The following is a 22,767-nucleotide window of genomic DNA, read 5'->3' as shown; positions in this document are numbered from 1 at the left end:
GTCACTAAGAGTTCAAGGTTAGTGGCAGACGAAAAAGTGCCACTAAAAGTTTAAAATGTTTTTAATGGCATACGGAAAACAGTGTCACTAAAAGCTAAAACATTTGTAGTGGCAGACGAAAATAAGTGCCACTGAAAGTCTAAAATTTTTTTAATGGCATACGGAAAGAAATGTCATTAAAAGTCCAAAATGTTTTTAATGGCATACAGAAAAAGTGCCACTAAAGGCCCAAAAGTTTGTAGTGGCAGACGATAAAAGTGCCATTAAAAGGCTTTAGTGGTAGCGCTTCTAGTGACACTTTTTTTGTGTGTCACTCATTCCAACAAGGTTCTTTCGTGGCACTTTTTTGATTTATTGTGACACTTTGTGTGTGCCATTAAATGGCTTTTTATTTATAGTGGCTCTTAGTTAAGTTGCACTGAAATTTCTTAAATGTTCTAATATTTTTTCTGAAATTCTAGAAGGCATGAACAAGTCATAGGCGGTGGCACAAATATCTACTCAGGGGCACGCGGAATATAATTGACCAATTATCATCACTCATCAAGAATTAATATATATAGCATGGAGAAATGAATAAAGTAACTCGCCTAAGCATAACAGAGCTAAAGGGTGGAGATGACAAATGCCAAACAACACTTGGTCACCCGAAAAGAGTCACTAGTATACTCTTACTTTCGCTTAGTTGAAGGACTCAAAGAAAACCTAGATTATGGTCGGGATACAGACACAGTAAGACTCCACTACTTCAACTTCACGTTTCCTGATTACGAAAACAAAAAAATATTTGATTTTGATTATGATGATGATGATGTTGATGGCGGTGGTGGCAGGACTCCACTAATTGCTGATAAAGAAATCGGTGGCAGGAAAGGTGGTAAAAAGCCGGTAGCCCAAGGATCGGCTAGTGGAGGTGGTGGTTCTGAAAGGTTTATTGGTGGCGAGGAAGGAGGCGGCGTCCGGCAACGACGGCTACGATGGTGGAAGAAATGTTGGGGATGTTGACTTGTTTATAAGGTCATGGTCTTATATACTTGCTTAGTCCCCATTTTGAATTTTTAATTTAAGAACACATCAATTATGGTTATTGTTCACCTGGATCAAAAAATTATCAGAACAAGAAGTTTGTAAGATTGTTTGTAGCATATTTGTTGAAGCTAATCAGCTATTGTATCAAGTACTTTAAGATATTCTTCTAAAATGAAAGCATATGTGATGTGGTCTAAAAAATATATATAAATATATGAATATTTCTTACATTTTTAGATACTTTTGAGCCAAGTTTTTATTAAATGTTATTAATAATTGGTTCATGTGTAAGTTAAATGGTTTTTAAAGACTATGAGCTAAAAGGGTGCACGTTTACTAAACTTGAAACGGACAAACGAAAAGTTGAGCAAATATTATATATTACTAATTTCTATTATTAAATTAACTATTAGCATTTAAAAAAAAAAAGAAAAGAAAAAAAAAGAGTTACGTAACATACTAATAATAATAATAAGAATAATAATAATAATAATGTTTGATGATTCTTATGTTTATGTTGTTAGTTTGTATTGGGCAGGCCCACATCACGTGGGGATTGGAGACAAGAGAAAAAAACACTAGCAGGTGCAATATATATATAACAGATTGGAGAGAGATCAGAGGATTATTATTATTATTCAGTTTTGAAGGAGCCGCCATCATCAGCACATACAGGATTCTTTTCGTGGTCAGTGGAAACAGAAGAAGGGTGGAGGAAAGTCAACATCCACTTGATTCCCTTGTTATTATTCTTTGTCTTTATACATTGTGAAGAGTACGAAATTATTATTGTTCGGTGAAGATAAGAATCAAGAAAGGGCAGTAGCAATTCAATTATTTTGGAGGGGTTCGGGTCGTACCTACTCAGGCAAACACGGTTATCTTGTTTTTAATTCTATTAATTTTTATTATGAACTTTGGTGTTAAAATTATTTATTTTAGTTTCTTGAACATGATTATTGGCTAAACCTCTTTAGTTATCTAGGTTTGGATGATGTTTTGTGATTGATTAAGGGTTTAAACGGTTTTCGGAAATTGTTTATTGGATTTTGGTTAATTAAAAGTTTCGATCAGATTTATTGGATGTTATTTATGCGTATTTACTTCTGATTTGTGCTTGAATGAATGTTTCACATGTTGCTTGATTGAATGTCTTTCGATTATAGGTGCATATTAGGGTTGTTTACTGTGTGTTTGCAACTTGTTTATGGTTTATTGAGCTCATACACCATAGAAACTGATTTTTTAGCTTATTATTAGAAGTTTATATTCTTACCTGCTTAGATATCCGACATGTGATAAGTTGTCGGGTTTGTCTTTGTTATTAGGGTTTTAGGTTAAACTGTCTGACAGGAAGTTTGCCTAGTTTTCCTTAGTTTCACTGCTTACCCGTGTCCTTTAGATCTCTTCTAGACCACCCCATGTACTTAGGTGCATTGAGATAGTGAAACCGACGGGCTAGTTGTTTTTTAGGGTAATTAATCATAATTGGTGAACTGACAAGTTAGCCAATAAGTCGAAGTTTTTACATGATCTTTAAGATTTCCTCTTAGGTGACACCTTGAGAGTGATTAGGGATCCATTAGGTTTCCTAGGGTTCATATTTTTAGATTCCCGGTTCCAGTAACATTTTCCTGTAACCGATAAAAGCCCGAGTCGTCACAATTCGGATTCCTTGCCCAGGTAACGCCTTTCTCATTAGTGTTTTCGTCTAAGTTTTAGAATTTTAAGTTTAATTTATTAGTTTAAATTAGTCTTAGTAATAATTAGTTTTATAATAAAATAAATAAAAATCCAAATAGAATCTTTTACTTAATTATTAATTTAATTAGTTTTTAGAATCTAAGTTCGTTAATTTAATTAGTGTCTCTAGGGTTCGATATTCCCGGACTTCTCATAGCTATTCTACACCCGATAGGTTCACTTGCCTGTTGCTAGTGGTTTCGTTTAGGGTATTCTAGATTTTTATTACTCGTTGTGCTAGGTTGATTAATAGCAATATTTTTATATATCACTTTTAGGCACATCAATATGTATGCATCAATAACTCAATTTAAAACTTAAAAACTCATAATCATCACCAATCTAACAGCCTTGTTCTATGACCATCAAGTTGCATGCCACATTGCAAACAATCCAGTCTTCTATGAGAGAACAAAGCATGTAGAGGTGGACTGTTTTTGATATGAGATAGAGAAGAATCCAAAGAAATTCTGCCTATGCGCATTGACAGCAAGTTGCAAGTTGTCGATTTGCTAACAAAAGGTCCTGGGGCTCCTCAACTTCAATTCCTACTTAGCAAGACGGGCATTACGGATCTCCATGCTTCACCTTAATGGGGGGTATAGAATATAGTCTTATTTTATGATATCTTTTCCATTTATATAGGACCAATAGTCTATCTTTTTCCTTGTTTAGTTGGCTACGCTTTCATCATATTTTTGGTTCATTATTGTATTGCTTTCATAACGAATGAATAACCAAAACCTAAAACTCTCTCAATACCATCAAATTCCTATATACTTTTAGTCCAATTTTCTTAGTTTGCTCTTTTGAATATTGGTGAATCTAATTTTATTTAAATAGATAGTAAATTTACTACTTTGTTCTCACATGTATTTCACATCCAATGAGTTAGCATGCCTAAAGAATGAAATGTGATACAAATTCAAAACATAAAAGATGATTATAGTGCCTTTTATAAATTTTATGTATGAACCTTTTCTTTTCCTTAGATTATTATATCAGATAATGTTATTTGTGTTTTGTCAAAGTAGAAATCCAATTTTGTGTGGTCCACAAAGTATTTTCTAAAACAAGACTCAACCAATCATCCACCGATCTTCATTGGCACAACGCACATAACTGCCGCTTCAAATACATTCTTTACCGGCTAAATTTGGTAATATCTCTCTCTCTCTCTCTCTCTATAGATGTTCATCGATCCCCAATTTGTTACAGTTTTTAGCTTCTCAAGTTTCTCATTATAATCATATCAACAAATGAAGATAGAACAACAACAACAACAATAAGAAGGAACAACAAAATTTATATTGTCCATGTGAGTCTTGAATCAATTTCCATTTTCCACTCACAATATCATTTGAAAACGTTACAAAGATTAAGTGTCATTCTAGAAAACACGAGACCAAATTGTCTTAAGCGCGCATTTGCACATCTACACGCAGTGATCACCATTTTCACCAAACAACCACGTCACCAGTTCGCCAAACATGGCGTCAGAAAACCCTAATTCCACCCAACCATACCATAAAATCAACACAAACCCCATTCCTCCAGCACCACCACCGCCGCCGAATTCGTATCACAGAATCAACACAAAACCCATCCCTTCAGCCCCTCCACTCCCCTCATCATCATCAAACCCTAATAGACCATCGTCATCTTCATCATCATCGGATAATGCCGATAATATGCCATCCGAATCAGCTGAAGACATGATCATTTCCGTACCAGGCGCGTACCTACATTTAATCGATAAGCACCACAGCGTCGAGCTAGCAATAGGGAATTTTTCGATTATTAAATTACGGCAAGGCAACAGTGTGATCGCGATCCTCGCCCGTGTGGGCACCGAGATCCAATGGCCGTTAACGAAAGACGGTGCATGCGTGAAGCTAGACCGTACTCATTACTTCTTCTCGGTTCGGGCTCCTAAAGAGCACGAAGACGATGACGACATGTTGAATTACGGATTAACAATTGTTTCCAAAGGACAAGAGGAGGTGTTGAAAGATATAGACGAGTTATTGGACCATTACAGTCGGTTTTCGTTTCAGATAGTGGGCGAAAAGAATGGGGCTTTGGATGTGTCAATGGCGGAAAATATGAGTCCGCATGATTTGAAAACTGAGTCCAAGAAGCAAGTGATGGAGCGAAGTTGTAGAGCTTATTGGACAACATTGGCGCCTAATGTGGAGGATTATAGTGGGACGGCTGCAAAGCTGATCGCGGTGGGTTCGGGGCATCTGGTTAAAGGGATTTTATGGTGTGGTGATGTTACAGTGGAGAGAATGAAATGGGGGAATGAGGTTTTGAAGATGAAGATTGGACCTGGACATGATAGAGGAGCAATTAGTCCCCAAACTTTGAAGAATATAAGAAGGTTCGTTTCGATTTCGAATACATGTTTGTGTGTTTAATTAAAGACGAGTTTGCATGTAGATGATGATGGTGGTTTTTGTAGGGTTAATAAGGTGACAAAGATGACGGAGAAAGTTGCAGGCGGGATTCTTTCGGGAGTTTTAAAGATTACCGGATACTTTTCGACTTCGGTTGCGAACTCGAGACTTGGCAAGAAGTTCTTTAAACTTCTGCCGGGAGAAATGGCGCTCGCTACTTTGGATGGATTTGGTAAGCACACTACGCGCATACTTGTGTTTTTTCATACTTGTTTATGTGCACGTGCATGAGACCTTATTACTTGAACAGAAACTGTTCTATAGATTCTGTTCTACATATGTATTCTTGATTCCTAAAAAGATAAAAACCCGTGTTTGGTTGAGGAAACATGACTAACGGACAATCACGAAATATAACCTTTCATCGACAAAGTTTACAAAATTGCCTTGATTTTTTTTTTATTTTGAATTAACAAGCAAACATAGGGCGACAAGTGTCTTTAGTCGCAACAGATTTCAATATGTGTAGTATACTGGATCTTGTGACGCAACGAATTCAATCATTTGGCCACAACAAATCCATGCATGGCATAACTATTTTTCGTAACTTCAAAAGTCAAGTTTATTTTGTTAGCATCACTAACAAAATGAATATTGTCTTGATTTTCCATTTTATTAAAATGTTATGGTTCCTAGTATGGTTAAATGGTTGTAGACACAATGTTACATTTATATGCACATGCAGGCAAGGTTTGTGACGCTTTTGAAGTTTCTGGAAGGAATGTAATGACAACCTCATCTACCGTAACCACGGACCTCGTGACCTACAAGTAAGTCCTGAAATAGAAACACTAATTGAATACTAAGTCACAAAGTTTATGCTTATGCTTATTTATCTCGATATTATTATGATGAATAAAAGATATGGAGAAGAGACAGCTAAGGCAGCAAATGAAGGGCTTAATGCAGCGGGTCACGCAGTAGGAGCTGCGTGGACGGTTTTTAAAATAAGAACAGCAGTGAACCCGAGAAGTATGATAGCGCCATCGGTTCTTGGGAAAAATGGTATTAGAAATGCAACCGAAGAGATGAGGGCTAAAGCCATCAAAGATATGAAACCTAAAGAGTCACCTAAAAAGCATAGGTATACTTTCTAAAATTTAAACCCAAAATTATTATCTTAATGGTTGGGCCGGTTTTAACGGGATTTCTATGCCGGTTCTCAGCCTTTGAACAGCCTTACATATCCTAAACCGGTCGAACCATAAACTGAGCCGATTAGGCTCGGTTTCAACTGTTCAGTTGGTTCTAATGATTATACTCATATCAGTGCTGATGTCTATATTAATTTTTGGAGCAGATCGAGACGGTGTATTTGTATGTGACTTTTCAAGTGTCGGGTGATGGCCTCTTTTTCTCTTAACCTTTTTTGATATTGGTTCGTTGTATATAGGAGTAACATGTAGAAAGGTAGGTGGTTAGTTGACACTCCCAACACATTTTCAGGAAAATAAATGTATTTGTTTTTTAATTAATGAATTAGTATTCTAAATTTTATTTGTGGTTTCATGATATTTTTTGAAGTACTTTTATTTTTATTAAAAGTATATTGAAGAGTAGAGTGGAGAGTGATCATATAATGTAACTAGGTTATTAATCCGTGTACGACACAGGTGAAAATATAGAAATCGACAATTAAAGACATGATTTAAGATGACAAAAGTTTTCGTTATATATTTATTGCCGACCATATCCAAATTTGTATTATGAAGTTGGCTTGTAATAGAAACAACTTCATCTCCTTTCTCCCATGCATATGCTGGTATATAGAGAGGAATTTAAATAATCATTATTTAAAGAACTACTATAATACCTTCTAAAGGCTACAAATGAAAACAAAAAAAATCTCACCATGGTGAAATACATTCACGATTTGTTCATCTTTCTATTGTTTCTGTATGCGATAAGGATACCGATTTCAGCCTTCTTTGTTTTACCAAACGTGAAAATCAGTTGTTTCTCCTTCACCGTGTCATAAGAGGATTTTAATGTAAATCTTAATGAGCTTATTATAATAAAAAGTAAAATATAGCCTAAATGGTTAACCTGCATATGAAGTCTTACCACAAAAAGTAATTGTTTCATTCTGCTTCGTTTGTCATCATGGCTTCTAACTATGGAGAAAAGTTGTATGATGGAGGTCACAGATTGGTAAATTCTGTTAGGTATGTCACAATACCTGGTAAATAATAATAATAACAGTAGTGGTGGTGGTGGTCGTAGTCGTAGTAATGGTAGTCGTGGTGGTGGTGGTGGTAACAACAACAATAACCTATCAGTCATATAAATCTCTAATCACTTTCATATTTTTAATCAAATAGTGGATTTGGCCCCAATTTTATTAAAAGCAGTATTCTTTTAAACACATACCTTAAGGTTGACATATTAACCGAGATATGACTAAATATATTAAAAATAAGTTGAGGATTCAATATAGCCGTAAGTTAAGCTTTCATTAAAAAAGATGTTGACCATTCTATTATAGCAAAAGTGCATTTATTTTTAGGAATGACATATTTCAAGCATTTTCTATTAAATTAATAAAGACAACCCGAATATTTGGCACTTCCTATTTGATAATTTATGTTTAAAATTTTAAGTTACAAACACTCATTTTTGTAAAGTCAAAATCAAGCCATTACTATTTATCAAAAATCGAGCACTCATTTTTAAACTTAAATTAAAATCATTCATTTCTAAAATCAAATCACAAATAAAAAACAATGAATATAATTTAAAATCAAATTTAAACTTAAATGTAACTAAAATTGTTGACCATTGAATAAGAATAGCAAGTGGATTCCGAAAAACAACACCCTCATTTTCACTTTGTAATTAAAATCAAAACGCGAAATATAAAAATCAAGTCCTAATTGTTTATGAAGTTAAAATTAAAAAAATTATTCATTCTTATTCAACTATAGTTGACCAAGGTTGATTCATAAGCAACAAATTATTCATCTTGAATGTCTGCTTAACTTTAGCAGATTATGAATTGAAACGAATTTAAGGAGAAGCAATTATTTTACTCAAATATTAGGTAAAATGAAAATAACCTCTATAAACCATGGTTGATTGTAGCAGCAAAATCATCAATCAGATCATTTATTTCATTTTCCTAGTATGCATATTGCATTGTAACAATGAAATAAACAAAAAATAAAAAAAAATGGCATGTTACCGGGGTCCTATATCCATTGAGATATGAAGTGGTTCCATTTATGGCTAGAAAGATGAGTTCAAAGCTACTTTCACCCAATATATTTCATGATAATTGTGCCTTCTAAAATGAGTGTGTGTCCTTGTTTCAAAGACTCCTCATTTGTTACTTGGGAGTTTCTTATTAAATGACAAAACATAAATGGTTGTTATTAAATGAATTTTTTTTGAATTACTTAATTGGAAAAAAAATCAAAGAAGGTGTTGATATATATGGAAGCAATAGAGTTGGACCAATGAAAGGAGGCCACATGTCCATAAACTCTATTGATTTAATAGTACAGGAAGATAATATAAACGACAAAATTGTTTGATTTAGTTTATATAAAATTATGAATGATATTTGCTAGACTTCAGTACTAAAAATAGTTTTTTTTTTGTTTTTTTGTTTTTTTTTTAACAAAACAAATAGAAATTATTCTTTTAAGGATTGTTAATGATAGTCAAAAGTCACCAACATCAACTTTTGTTTTATTTTTCTTTCATGAACCAGTGCAAGAAAAAGTGAAATCATAAAGCTTGTAGTAATCCTTCACAAAAAAGTGTATTGGTGGAAGGTTGTGATTTAGTCACGGACAAGAAGGGAAGGGGCATCAGTAATTATTCAGAGATTAATAATGTGTTGATAAATCTAGGTAATTATAGGTGAACTTAAAAAATCACATCTATACTTTTCATCGATCAAGGTCAGTCACAATCATATTTAATCATGGTCACGTTGTTCATAGCCATTATAGTCAATATAGGTCACGTTGTTCAACATTAGTCACTTCGGCTATAATCTAGTAAATTGTACGTTATCGAATACCTTTTCCTGATCACATCATTTCTTCATATAACTAGCCACCAAATTAAGTGAGACACAGTCATTAGACTTGTCTATCGTAAGACAACCTAAAAATATAAACTATGAGTTACCAACTTTTGCTTACCATTCATTTTCTTTTACAAAATAATAATAAGAATAATAATAATAAAGGAAAAATAGACATGGTTTATTAAATATTCTTAATAGTTTTCTTTTTAAGTTAAGTGCAAAATTGTATCCCTGTGGTGAACACTCGCTTACAAGTGGAGCACTTTTTTTTTTTTTTTTCCAATGCACACTAGTGTCTACATCTTTTTGCAATGTGCTCCGCCAGTAAGTCAGCCATTTGTTTGTCCGTTAAAGAATGACGTGGTCCTTTTCTGACATAAACCTAATATAATACTAACAATAACAATAATATCATTAAATAAGTCTTCTTCTGTGTTCTTCAAACCCTCTTCGTCATATTTCACCACTCTTACTAACTTTCCATGGCCAACCACCACCACATTGAATATCACACATCATACCCTTAACTCTCTCTGACTCCTCCTCCGCCGACACCACCTCCGGTCAACCAACTCTCTATTTAATGGAAATTAGGGTTTCAACGTTGAGAAGTCTTTGAAGACAAATCAAGGGGTAGTATGTTACAAAGATGAGAAAGGAGATACAGGTTCATGGATACATCATACAATAGCCAGAGAAAGGAGACAAATTAAGTCTCGATCTTTGAACGTTCGATTTCACGATTTATAATGGAAATTACATGAACATGATTGTGAACTCGCCGTTGAATTTTCCATTTCCTTTGACATGTTTATTTGCTACTATGGTGGAATGTGGTGTCCAAACTTTGGGAGGTTACTTCTAAACAAATTGACTAATGTTTAACCACAAAGTCAATTGAACATTCTTTTTGTATAACAAACCACCACTTATGAGCATGAATTATTCTTCTTCTAGATGATCAATCAAGAAGAGTGTTGATATTTCTATTTTGTCAGATATGCTGATTTTATATTCAAGACCCAGAAATTGAAGCTAGTCTAAGTTAGATGGTTTCATCAAAAAAAAATAAACTCACCGAGTCACCGTATATCAAACAGGTCGGATATACTATGACTCGGATCTTGAGCCCGCTTATGCTAGCGATTAGAACGTAGCACCACATCCATTTATACGTTTCAGGGTCGGAAGTGGTTCAAGTCATAATGGGTGGTGGTGGCGGTGGTAGTGGTTATGGTGTCCGATGGTGTAGAGAGACAGAAACAAAGAGGGTGAATAACATCCAACCACATGGGTGCAAACTACAGAGATATAATTTTCTTTTCACACAATTCTTAACGTTGGGATAACGCCATGATTCACATTGCAAAAAAAGATGCAAACCATATTTGTGCACCATGCAAAAAAATCCACTACAGGTGTTCATGCTTAGAGATGAAAATATGAATGGGTTGGGTTGGGTTGGATTTGGGTGATGGGTTAGAATGAGTTTGGGTCAGAATGGGTATGGGTTAGGATGTGTTTTTAAAATAGAAGGTTTGGATGGATATGGGTCAAGATGGGTAAAGTTAACCTATCTTGACCCAAGTAAATGTTAAAATACAAAGTATTTCAAAAACCCCTAAAAAAAAACAAAACAAAATAATTAATAACTCAAATATAAATCAAAAACACAAAATGTAAAATAGTTAAAATGTTTCTCTCACTGGCCTCGTTCATTAAAAAAAAAACGATTTTGTGTTGGTTTAGTTTTTTTTCTTTTTTTCATTTCGTTCGGTTTCGGTATATGTTTGGTTTCAATGATTTTGGTTTTGATTTCTCGGTTTCTATTCAGTTTCTTGGGTTTTGTTTGAAATAAAATTGGATAGAGCCTATTTGAGTCAATTCTAACCCACAAACAATCCATTTTAACATATAACCAAAAGCACTTGCATTTTCCCAACCAATCTTGACATTCTTACAAATTCTTTTGATCCATTATGTCTCGTTTCAATTTTAAAAGTTAACCATATTGACCCAAAACGAAGCACCACATCCATTTATGCGTTTCAGGGTCGGAAGTGGTTCAAGTCAGAATGGGCGGTGGTGGCGGTGGTTGTGGTTGTGGTGTCCCATGGTGTAGAGAGACAGAAATAAGAGACGACACAAACGTAAATAACAGCCAACCACACGGGTGCAAACTACAAAGATATAAAAGAAAATGTTCTTTTCACACAATTCGTAACGTTGGGATAACGTCATGGTTCACATTGCAAAAAGATGCAAACCACATCCACCATAGGTGCTCATGCTGCAAAATGGTGTTGACCTTTTATGTATCTTTTCAAAGTTTAGGGACCTTTTATGTATCTTTTCCAATTGAGTTGCCTTGTTCCCAAAGTCTACACACAGATCCCCCATTATTATTATTATTATTATTATTATTAACAAACACCTCTCTCTGCAATTTTGTTCTCGGATCAAACCTAATAAAAACCCGAACCCGAATACGAAAGCCCAAATCTGATTCTGTAATGGCGAGATACGACAGAGCTATCACGGTGTTCTCGCCGGACGGCCACCTCTTCCAAGTGGAATACGCACTGGAAGCCGTACGCAAAGGTAACGCCGCCGTCGGTGTTCGTGGCACCGACACCATCGTCCTTGGTGTCGAAAAGAAGTCCACCGTTAAACTTCAAGACTCCAGGTAACCCTAATTATTTATTTATTTGTTTGTTTGTTTCAGCTGCAAATTGGATCTAAAGTCTATGCTTGTGTTAAGATGGCATGAGTTTCTTATTTTTGCTTTTGAAATTATGAGTGATCATAATTATGTTCAAAGTTATGATAATAATCATTAAGTAATCTATATTGCATAATTTATGTTACATTATATATGTCAATGGGCTTTAGCGCATTGGAGGGAAAGTGAAGATTTGAGCTGAAGGCTACAAGGTCTCAAGTGTGAATCTGATCCCAATCGGGTTTTACCACAGTGGGCCTTCGGGCGGGGTTTCCCGGGAACAAGAGATGGTGGGCCTGGGCTACCTAGCGCCGTTTGTGATCGCGGGCGTATGGGGTCGCTTTTTGCCATTGGGTACCCTGGGAAGCCGGACTTTATATATATAAGCTATTAGTATTTGTGTAAATAGTTATAAAAGTATATAAATAAAATATGTACATAATTAATAAATAATACATGAGCCTAGCTTGATCTTGAAAAACTACTCACAAGTCCGAGCTCAAGATTTTGAGATAGAGTTATATACGAGTCTAGCTCGAGCTCGAGCCTTATTGAGCTAAAACGGGCGGAGCTTCGGCTTGGCTTGGCTCGTTTATATCCCTATCTTTCAGATGGATAAAAGTTGTTACATAAGTAAGTATGCATCATCAAAGGTTATATCTTCAAGCTTTAGTGTCACAAATTACCTTATTGAGTGTATAGAGCATTAACATTTATCTGTTTATGTGTAGTTGTGTACTGTAAACATGATTGTGAGAATGTTTTTAATTTTTTATTGTGTGATCGTGTTTATCATTGTTTTCGCAGTTTTTCTTATTATGTTGTTGGTAATAATGTAATATCTTTCTGAATCATAGTTTGTATGTATTTACAGATCAGTTAGGAAAATTGTAAGTTTGGATGATCACATTGCACTGGCTTGTGCTGGACTCAAAGCCGATGCACGTGTTCTTATCAACCGGGCACGAATCGAGTGCCAGAGCCATAGGCTTACAGTTGAGGATCCGGTTACTGTAGAGTATATCACGCGTTACATTGCAGGTCTTCAACAGAAATACACACAAAGTGGTGGTGTGAGGCCATTTGGGCTTTCAACTCTAATTGTAGGATTCGATCCTTACACTGGTGTGCCATCATTATACCAGACGGATCCTTCTGGAACTTTCTCTGCTTGGAAAGCTAATGCTACTGGTAGAAACTCTAATTCCATGAGGGAGTTTTTGGAAAAGAATTATAAAGAGACTTCTGGTCAAGAAACTATTAAACTTGCTATTCGTGCTCTGCTTGAAGTAAGCGTTTTTTAAGTTGTGTTAGTTTAATTGTTTTTTTTGGTATTTGATTTATGTTTTTGTAAAATTTAGGTTGTTGAGAGCGGAGGGAAGAATATAGAAGTTGCTGTGATGACAAAGGAGGGATTGAGGCAACTTGATGAAGGTGAAATTGATGCCATCGTTGCAGAGATTGAAGCAGAGAAAGCGGCAGCTGAGGCTGCAAAGAAGGCGCCTGCAACCAAGGAAACATAATGTGTTAAAGATTGACTTTTTTTGTCAGTCCGGTTTATTGTTGTTTTGTTAAGTTTGACCTTCGCAGTACGTGTCTATCGGGTCGTTTGTTTAAACAGTCGTGTGGTAGTTTCATGGACTCATTTGAGGTAATCTATGCTTTTGGTCGAATGTTTGATGAAACTTTTGTGGTGAAGACTAGCTAGACAGTTTCAATGCCATTAATTCTGGGATTTAAAGTTTTATGTTTCTTTAGTGTTTTGTGAAGTTTGCTCAAGGTTCACCTGATGACTTGGGTTTGATAGAATTTAGTCATGATTCCATGTGTTTGTAAATTTTTATAGTTTGTAGCACGCTTGCAAAGGTCATCGGCTTGTTTTGATATGTTGAGCAATCTATGCACCATACGCTCGAATTAGGGACACCAATAGTTTGGGTATGGCAGAGTTGTAGTTATCCCGGCTTCGTATCTGATTGTGAAACCATTTTCTATATCCGTTGATTACACATAACCCCGGTCTATCTTTCAAGTGTTTCTCAAGTCTGTATTACTAGCCTTGTAAAGATCGAAAACATGAGACTGATATGAGACATGATTTTATAATCGAGTATCTGATTGAGATCAACAAAAATAAATACAAAACTGGCCCATGCAGGTCTCGAACCTGCGACCTTCGCGTTATTAGCACGACGCTCTAACCAACTGAGCTAATAGGCCTTGATGTTACAGTGCAATCTGATCATATCAAATTTGAAGGATGTTAAGATTCTCCATTAGGATTACTTTTAGAGCTAGATGCAAGATCAAAGTCTTCATCTCAAATAATCAACTGGTTGATCTCACTGAATTTTAAATGGAACAAGTGGTACGTATAAGTGAATCTTGATTTTTTAACGACACGTATTCAATTCCACTGGTTTTCTAATTTTAGAGTCGTTGTTGATGATGGTTAATGGTGGAGGTGGGGGTGGTTGGGCTGGGAAGAATTTTCTTGTCATTTTTAGTCAATAACTAAGGTTTAAACAAATTTGATTAAAACGCATGGACGTTACAACAGACTTACCAAATACCCGAATGTTTTGGCCTCTTCTAGTCTTTGTAGTCTGGACAAAGTTGGAGTGTCCAAAGGCCCACCCCGGGTTAATTTTTCATGCATGGATGACTATCAACTTTCTGTAAACATTTTCTAGCCGAGTTAGGTCACTTTTTTTCGATATTTGAATGTCTATCAACTCTATGTAAACCAATAGTCAACCCTTAACTCCTACTGGATTTGTCCTCGGGAGTGTCAACAAGACGTCGACTAAAACCCCGTCGAACACTCGGGTGATGGTAGTTGATGGCTCTATTAGTATTGCTGAAATATGGGAAAACACAAAATAAAAATGACACATGGTCTCTCCTCAAAATATAAAGAAATAAATATAATGTTTTATTATTTAAATAAGTACATAATAATATAACTCCACCTGTAATAAAAAAATTATATTTTAAATAATAATAATTCTTTGCAAATGGTAAAAAGAAAATAAGTGTTTAGGATTGCTTATTATTAAGTCACGATATTTTGATGGCCAGTTATAGGGACCGTTTTGGGTGGGCACTTATCGCAAAATGCCAATGGTTTTACGACTATAAATAATAAGAGCTAGATTCAAATAAGAAGTTTGATTTTTCTAAGAACGCTAGGAATGAGTGTATTTTAGTCTTAAACTTTAAAATCAAAATCCACTTACTTTAATCTCAAAACCCACTTAAATTAATTTCAAAAACCCACTTACATAAAACCCACTTTAGGGCTGTCATAACATGTCGGACACGACACGATAAGACACGACATGATAAAACACGATGACCTGTGATACTAAACACGAACACAACACGATAACTAATCGTGTCATTTTTTCCAAACACGAACACGAACCTGTTTAGTAACAGGTTAACCTGTAAGACCTGTTAATGGACTTGTTTAAAGACACAATGAATAATGCATGTGTAATGAAACAAAAATTTTTAAAATGAGCATAAAAATCTTAATTAATACATAATCCATGACATATTTGAAACAAAAAACCATAAATTAATAACATACTTGAAGCGAAAAACCACAAATCTATAACATACTTGAAACAAAAAACTATAGAAGAAAATCATAACATCCATTAAAAATGTAATATCCGGTTTTGACGGGCATGAGTGAAATGTTGTATGTAAATATGACTTTAGGTTTAGGACTTTAGAAATATATATATATATATATATATATATATATATATATATATATATATTATAAATTAAAAATATACGCAGGTTACTAACAGGTTAACAGGTCTTTAACTTGCTAAGACACGAATTTAAACATATCTTAAACAGGTTGACCTGTTTAAAACACGAAACCTATTAAGCTCAAACCCAAACCTGTTAAAACCCGTGTCGTGTCGTGTTAACATGTCCGTGTCATAAATTGACAGCCCTAACCCACTTACATCTTCACTCATCTCCTACAACCATCACCACTCCACCGCCCACCGTCACCCACCGCCACCACCTCGCCGGAAAAGTCTATGGAAAATTCGCCGGAAAATTCCACCGGAAAGGTCGTCGGAAAGTCACCGGAAAACAATCCCCGAGAAATTTCGCCGGAAAAATCGCTGAAAAATTCACCGAAAAGTCGCCGAAAAAAAGTTATCGGAAAACGCCCGCTGAAAAAACACAATGAAAAACACAATATAAAAAAACACAATAGAAAAAAACACAATTATATGACACAATATAAAAAACACAATGGAAAATACACAATGAAAAAAAAACACAATGAAAACTAGTACTGTATAACACAATTTTGGTAAAACACAATTTGTAAAAAATCCACTAATTTTTTAATTTTTATAAAACAATATGGTACTCATATAAAAGATAAAAAGACACTCGTTATTATGGTGAATTTGTTTTTCAATAAAAACGTCGTAAAAAAGGTTATGGACGTTTAAAAATGATGGAGAAATTTGACATATGCCTTGCATGTGAAGAGAGAAAGTCAATAAATATGTTATTCCTTTTATGCCCTTTACTTTAGTTTATGTTCACATTAATTCTTGTCTTTTCTAATACTTTCTGTTATAACCTGACCCATAATAATAATAATAATAATAATAATAATCCCAAACAGCCCGCTCCTCTTCAAAATCATTCATTCGATAGACGACGACGAGGTGATCGATTTGCTAAGGTTTTCGATCATGAACGACGATTACGAGGTACGAATAAACCCTAGATTTCACCTGCTTCGTCTTTAAATGAATTTGTAGGCCTCTATGTATCTGTTTCCTTCTCAATTAGTGGCTTGATTATTGATTAGATTATAATAATTAATTAGGGCATATATCAAGTATATATTCTAGTGTGTGTGCTTAATCAGATTGGACGTTTGAGGATGGAAATTCAAGTGGTATACACTTACACTTATATCTGTGATGATTAATTCAGTTACAATCATAGTTATCACATGCGCTAGGCGCACTCAAGGCGCATAGGACTTGCCTGAGGCCTAGGCGCAAAAAAAGCGAGGCCCGAGAAAAAAAAGCACACAATGAAAAGAAGTTAAAATTTTATTTATATATTCAAAAACTTGAATAACATAGTTCCAACACCAAAACTTATCCAATACCGAAAGCAAACTAAAGTTTAAAAGCACCATAGCATGCATAAATTACGCAGTCACCGACCGACTGAAGTCATTTTCTACACATTTTAGGTTAAACTGGATTACTAATTATGCTCTGCAACCTAGCCTAAAAGTCCACCTTTAAAATTTAGTTTTAAAGTTTCAATCATATAACAGGAAACATAAATCATAAAATGGGAATTCACCAAAGCAAATTATTGTTAAACAATAACAAAGTTCAATAAGTGTTCATCATCTAGAATAGTCGATGATTATATAGAAAGATAGAATTAAATTAAGTAAATTCCCCTTTTTAGGTAATTCTTACGGCTCAGTTAGTAATAATAAAAAAAAAACTCATAAAAATTTAAAAATACAAAAAAAAAACCCGGAAATTGCCCCTAGAAGTGCGCCTATTCTATTTAGAGTCGCTAAATGATTGCCTCGCCTAAAAATAGCGCCTAGGCGCAGTGGGGGACGCTTTTAATAACTATGGTTACAATAGAGATTATTATAAACTTGAATATGATTCAGGCAAGTAAGGAAATAGTAATACCCTTATATGGAATAAAGTCAGTAAACCTTGGTGATAAACTAGCAATACCATAAGTCCGAACAAAGTTGTGAAATATAACTTAAAGTAGGCATGCTTATTGGCTTAGGTGGCCAAATGTAAAGTATAGTATGCTAATGTGCACAAGTTATGTGTCAAAGTTTAAAATATACATCTAAGCAGATTCTATGAACATTGGTTTGTTTTTTTCATTTTTGGTTACTGTTAGGTTTTTTTTCCTGCTTTTAGGTCTTTCATATTATAAACTTATTGTTAGTACCAAACAATTTCTGTTGGAATGATGAACTCATGTTTGGATCATAGTTATTAAAAGCCCTCGCTTCTTGCGCCTAGGCCCATTTTTCAGGCAAGGTTCAGTAAATGCGCTTCTAGTTCCTAGGCGAGCGCTTCGGGAATATGAGAAGCTAAAAGCCGAGCAAAAGAAACGCAATGAGTGCTATTGAAACTTAGATCTAGAAGAGGTCAAAGGCATGGCATTTATACATTATGTTATTTAAGTTTTGGAATTACATTTGAATCTTGACTATTTTTGAACTTTTGGCATTAGTTAGATTATCGTAAATGTTTTATTATAGCTTTTGTTTATTTTATTGGATAATTGGAAATACAATTTGCGATGCCTACCCCGATTAACCCCGGAAGTAGAACTGTTTAAAAACTTGAATCATTGCGATATCCAAAACCAAATCAATTTGGATTTTTAGCTTTGTGAACGGTTACCTCTTTATCTGTCTTTTTTATTCCTTTCATGCTCATTAGGAAGTTATTACACTTGATGGTAACTGTGCTGATTTTATTTTATATATTTTCTTTTCGTTGTTGTATTATAAACATAAACATTGATTGCAGGCTGATCAGAAAAAGCAAAGTGCTGCAGATGTCATGTCTCAATATTCAAATTTTGCAATGGCATGTATTGGATTTCAAGCTCGCCCTTGTGACATGAGATTGCATTTAATGAAGGTACTTTAGATTAATGGCGTTCTTACTCGCTTCTCTTTAAAATGTTTTGTAAGGCTGATCAAAACTTTGTTGTCTTTAGTGAGAATGTTTATAGGTTCTTTGGGTATTTTGATATAATGGTTAATGAAACATTGTTCAGGAGATATCAGGGATGCCAACTACATTAAAGAGAGAGACAACACAAGTGGCCGCATCTCCAGATGCAATGGGGGAAACATCAAGCTCTGGTACCGCAAGACTCGATAAAGCCGACAGTTTTCGTGCCTAAACTGATTAGTTTTAATCAAGATTGTGTATAATGATTGTTGGTTTTCTAAATCGAGTTTGTTGATGGATAAAGCCTTTTAAATCAGTCTGTAAAAAGATTTATATTACTGTAATAATGTTATTTTGTGATCATAGTTTACATGTTAGTTTAAAAAACTTAACGGTAAAAATATGTAGAACAACACACTCCAACCCATAACAATTTACCGTACCAGAAAACTCTTTTGACTGAGCCGTCTCAATCGGATCTAAATAAATGACCCTTTTGTCTTAAGACTCATTTTGACTCTCTGTCAAACAACCATATCAAACATGCATTTCAATAAATGAATCAGATTATCATCATATAATCTATAAATGATTGATTTACATTACAAAGCAATCATATTGAACTGAACATAAACCCAAAGACTGAAAATTGAAACTTCAAAATCAACACAAAATAACTGTAATAAAGTTGCCTAATGAACACTTCCAAGTCACATGATCTCTCTCTTTTTCGTGTTTCTAACCATGAGAAACCGTTACTAGAAAACTCATATCAGTTAATTTGCGGCTTGTGTTGTCACTGTGCAAGTGGCTTTCGAGAGTTTGCAATAAGAAACCAGTGAAAACATGATTCAATTCTGAGACCACTACTAGAGAGGATTCAGACCCTTACGTGCCTCGAAGGTTCACATGATTTACATAGAACACAAGTGCAAACTAAGTGAAAACAGTACTAACAGCAGGATCACTCTCAATTCCTTTATCAGCAATCATCTCTCTCACTTTAGCCACTTCATCCCACCTTCCAGCAGAAGCAGACATATTAGACAAAGCAACATAATCTTCACTTCTATCACACCCTTCAACATCAAATTCCGGTTTCATCGAGATCAAAATCTTTGCCACTTTCTCACCCATCACAATATCATTATGCAATCTACAAGCATGTAACAAACTCCTCCACAAAACCTCATCACTTTCAACCTTTTCACTAACAATGAACTCAAACGCATCCTCTAAATGCCCCGCACGTGCAAGAAGGTCAACAACGCAGCCATAATGATGTGAAAGCGGCGCAATACAAAACTTTGTTTTCATGATTTTAAACAAAGAAAGACCTTCTTTTACAAGCCCTGCTTGTGAACACGCCAATAACAAACTCGTAAAGGTAACTGAATTAGGTGAAATACCCGAATCAATCATGTCATTGAAAAGCTTTAACGCCTGTTTTCCTTTCCCATTAACAGCCAAACCCGAAACCATGGCTGTCCACGTGTGCACATTCTTGTGCCTCATTCTCATAAACAAGTCCAAACCCGAATCCAAACACCCACATTTTGCATACATGTCAACAAGACCAGTACCTACATAAACATCACTCTCAACGCCACCTATCGTTTTCTCGATATACGCGTGGACGCCAACACCCGTTTCAAGAAAACCGAGCCGTGCAACAGCTGACAAAACACAAACAAATGTGGTATCATTCACCTTCACTCCATAATCACCAGTCAACATGTCAACAAACAACAACAACCCGTCTCTGGCACGCTCTTTCCGTGCACAATACCCCGCGATCAACGAATTCCAAGTAGGAGCCGTTCTCGTTCTCACAGGCATTTCATCGAACACCTTGCGTGCAAACCGACACGCATCGCTTGTAACGTAAAAATGAATCAAAGTAGTTTGCAACATGACATTTGACACACACCCATGTTTGATCACTCGGCAGTGTATCTGCAGCCCTTCCCATAACGCTTTGGCACATCGAGCACATGCTCCAAGGGCAAAAATGTAAGTAAAGTCGTCGAATTTTACGGTTTGTTTCGATACCCAATTGGCGAAAACAAGGATGGAGTCAGCTGGTTTGGTGCATCTGATTAAAACGTTGAAGAGATACGGGTTGGGTTTGTTATTGTGATTGTAAAAGTGGGTGGTGATGAGGTGGGCGTATGGGTGTGATGATGCGCAGTAACGTTCGGTTAATCGGGCAAGAATGGATGGTGAATGTGTTAGACCGGTGGAGATTAGTTGAGAGTGAAGCTGTGTGAGGTGGTTTGTGGGTAATGATGGTTTGTAATGGTGTAACAGTGAAAGGGTTCTGAGCGTATGCATCAATGACAATTGCCAAATCTTCTGCTCTATTGGAATTCATATGATAATTAGTTAGCTACATGTCGGTGGAGCGGCGGCCAGCGATTCATCGGGGGGATTAATTTGTATGTAGTCGGGACTTTTACAACACTGGATGAAATAAGAGAACCGAAAGAAGTAATTTTGGATTCATAGATATGTAATATGTGATGCAATCAGATACTTATTTATTATACATAGTTATATACATTTGACTTTAATAAGTTAATGATGATATACATATGTCCGGGAAGTAGCGAGCAAACAATGTAAAAGATGAAGAAAATTAGGATTGAGAAGTTAGGGAACCAATAGCCGACAAAAGAACAATGAGAAACATAAGTGTCCCTCGTTACTAGAGTGCAAATCAACGACTGAATTGGTGAATCAACCGAGCTTCTATCTCTTCTTGATCAATAAAATTGCAATTGGTTAATCATGCAATCCAATCGGCTAACGTGATTATGGTTTTTCAACCAAACCTTGATATTTTTAAACTTTGACCACGAGTTTTTTAAACTTGCATATCAACATATACATATCGTACTTAAAAAGCAAAGGGTAAAACAGAAAACATCTTTAAATAAAAGTTACTTAGGTGTTTGTTTTATTTTGAAAAAGGTCTGCGTAGGCTCTTTTGTCTGCGGCTCACAGACTATGCTCAGACATTGTCATCTGCAGACTGTTTGTTTTCTCAAATACGTTTCATTAAAAAACATCTACACAAGCTCTTCTTGGTGCAGACTTAGCCCATCCACTTCTGAGATCTTTTAAGGTTTGTAGAGGGTTAAAATATCACACCCTACCAACATCAACTTTCCACCACCACCACCCACCCATCGCTTGCCAACACCACCACCCATCACCACCGTCCACCACCATCCACCACCCACCCACCATTCGCCATCACCACCGTCCACCACCACCATCCACCGTTCGCCACCACCACCGTCCACCCTCACCACCCACCTACCGTCTACCACCCACCGCCTTCTACCACCACCACCACCATCAACCAACACCGCCTTCTACCGCCACCATCCACCACCACCCATCATTACCACTATCATCATCTAGCAGCAGCACCATCACCCACTACCATAGCTCGCACATCACCACCAGTTTATTTTAGTAATCAACAGACATTAAAAAAAAGTCTTTTTCTTGTCAACTGCAGATGTGTTCTTAATCTACAGATATGATCCGTATATTACAGACATTTTACATTTGGAAAAACAAACAACACCTAACGAGAGTGACGCTTATCTATTTAAATTATCTCAAGCAAGTGGAGTTATATAAAAGGCAAGTACACCATGATCGTCTTTCTATAATTTTCCTTAATTCTTTTAGTAAATAAATTATCATGTTATATTATAATTTTAATTTGTGTTTTGTCAATTAGGTAGGGTCCACGCATGTATGTATTTTACTAAAACAAGATTGAACCAATCATCCACCAATCTTAGTTGTCACGACACGCCACAACCTTTGCAGGAGAAAAAAAGGAGTGAGTTGATCTCCACCACCCAGCTACCGGTTCAACGGCTTTACCGGCTAAAATAAGGTAACCTCTCAACACGTTCATCGATCCATCGATCCACAAATTTCTCATTATGTTTTGTATCAATCAACAAACAAATGTTATTACTATTACATTTCCTCCAGGGTTGGTTTGTTTGTTTG

The 22,767-nt window shown here is 35.6% G+C and overlaps 3 protein-coding genes, 1 non-coding gene and 1 pseudogene across 4 annotated transcripts; 3 read left to right on the top strand and 2 right to left on the bottom strand.

Annotated features, from left to right (window-relative positions):
• The first annotated feature begins 4,331 nt into the window (after positions 1–4,331).
• LOC143552396 (protein EARLY-RESPONSIVE TO DEHYDRATION 7, chloroplastic-like) lies at positions 4,332–6,345 on the top strand. Its single transcript, XM_077042632.1, has 4 exons — positions 4,332–5,155; positions 5,237–5,403; positions 5,917–6,001; positions 6,094–6,345. The coding sequence occupies exons 1-4, from the start codon at positions 4,464–4,466 to the stop codon at positions 6,326–6,328; spliced, it is 1,179 nt and encodes a 392-aa protein (XP_076898747.1). The 5' UTR covers positions 4,332–4,463; the 3' UTR covers positions 6,329–6,345.
• A 5,375-nt stretch (positions 6,346–11,720) lies between these two features.
• LOC143552394 (proteasome subunit alpha type-7-like) lies at positions 11,721–13,703 on the top strand. The gene is made up of 3 exons (XM_077042631.1): positions 11,721–11,953; positions 12,864–13,278; positions 13,351–13,703. The coding sequence occupies exons 1-3, from the start codon at positions 11,781–11,783 to the stop codon at positions 13,510–13,512; spliced, it is 750 nt and encodes a 249-aa protein (XP_076898746.1). The 5' UTR covers positions 11,721–11,780; the 3' UTR covers positions 13,513–13,703.
• Positions 13,704–14,135: 432 nt separating this feature from the next.
• On the bottom strand, positions 14,136–14,209 carry TRNAI-AAU (transfer RNA isoleucine (anticodon AAU)). Its single transcript has one exon. It is a non-coding gene; the product is annotated as a tRNA-Ile (tRNA).
• A 2,470-nt stretch (positions 14,210–16,679) lies between these two features.
• LOC143552393 (uncharacterized) lies at positions 16,680–19,085 on the top strand. The gene is made up of 3 exons (XM_077042630.1): positions 16,680–16,749; positions 18,580–18,693; positions 18,833–19,085. Exons 1-3 carry the CDS (start codon positions 16,732–16,734, stop codon positions 18,959–18,961), a joined length of 261 nt encoding a protein of 86 aa, XP_076898745.1. The 5' UTR covers positions 16,680–16,731; the 3' UTR covers positions 18,962–19,085.
• Positions 19,086–19,539: 454 nt separating this feature from the next.
• Positions 19,540–21,066, bottom strand: LOC143552392 (pentatricopeptide repeat-containing protein At3g18970 pseudogene; annotated as a pseudogene).
• Between the last annotated feature and the right edge of the window lie 1,701 nt (positions 21,067–22,767).

Source organism: Bidens hawaiensis, unplaced genomic scaffold (assembly GCF_021521415.1).
Source record: "Bidens hawaiensis isolate Kalapana, Puna unplaced genomic scaffold, B.hawaiensis_p1.1 tig00016868_1, whole genome shotgun sequence".
Taxonomy (NCBI): Eukaryota; Viridiplantae; Streptophyta; class Magnoliopsida; order Asterales; family Asteraceae; genus Bidens; species Bidens hawaiensis.
This window is presented reverse-complemented; position numbering and strand designations above follow the sequence as displayed.

What these genes read in the sequence shown, in the direction of transcription:
- LOC143552396 (XM_077042632.1), top strand. Translation starts at nt 4,464, where the DNA reads ATGCCATCCGAATCAGCTGAAGACATGATCATTTCCGTACCAGGCGCG. An exon ending in ACTTTGAAGAATATAAGAAG is followed by an intron (nt 5,156 to 5,236) that starts GTTCGTTTCGAT and finishes TGGTTTTTGTAG; the next exon opens with GGTTAATAAGGTGACAAAGA. An exon ending in CGCTACTTTGGATGGATTTG is followed by an intron (nt 5,404 to 5,916) that starts GTAAGCACACTA and finishes ATGCACATGCAG; the next exon opens with GCAAGGTTTGTGACGCTTTT.
- LOC143552394 (XM_077042631.1), top strand. Translation starts at nt 11,781, where the DNA reads ATGGCGAGATACGACAGAGCTATCACGGTGTTCTCGCCGGACGGCCAC. An exon ending in GTTAAACTTCAAGACTCCAG is followed by an intron (nt 11,954 to 12,863) that starts GTAACCCTAATT and finishes ATGTATTTACAG; the next exon opens with ATCAGTTAGGAAAATTGTAA. An exon ending in CTATTCGTGCTCTGCTTGAA is followed by an intron (nt 13,279 to 13,350) that starts GTAAGCGTTTTT and finishes TGTAAAATTTAG; the next exon opens with GTTGTTGAGAGCGGAGGGAA.
- LOC143552393 (XM_077042630.1), top strand. An exon ending in TGAGATTGCATTTAATGAAG is followed by an intron (nt 18,694 to 18,832) that starts GTACTTTAGATT and finishes AACATTGTTCAG; the next exon opens with GAGATATCAGGGATGCCAAC.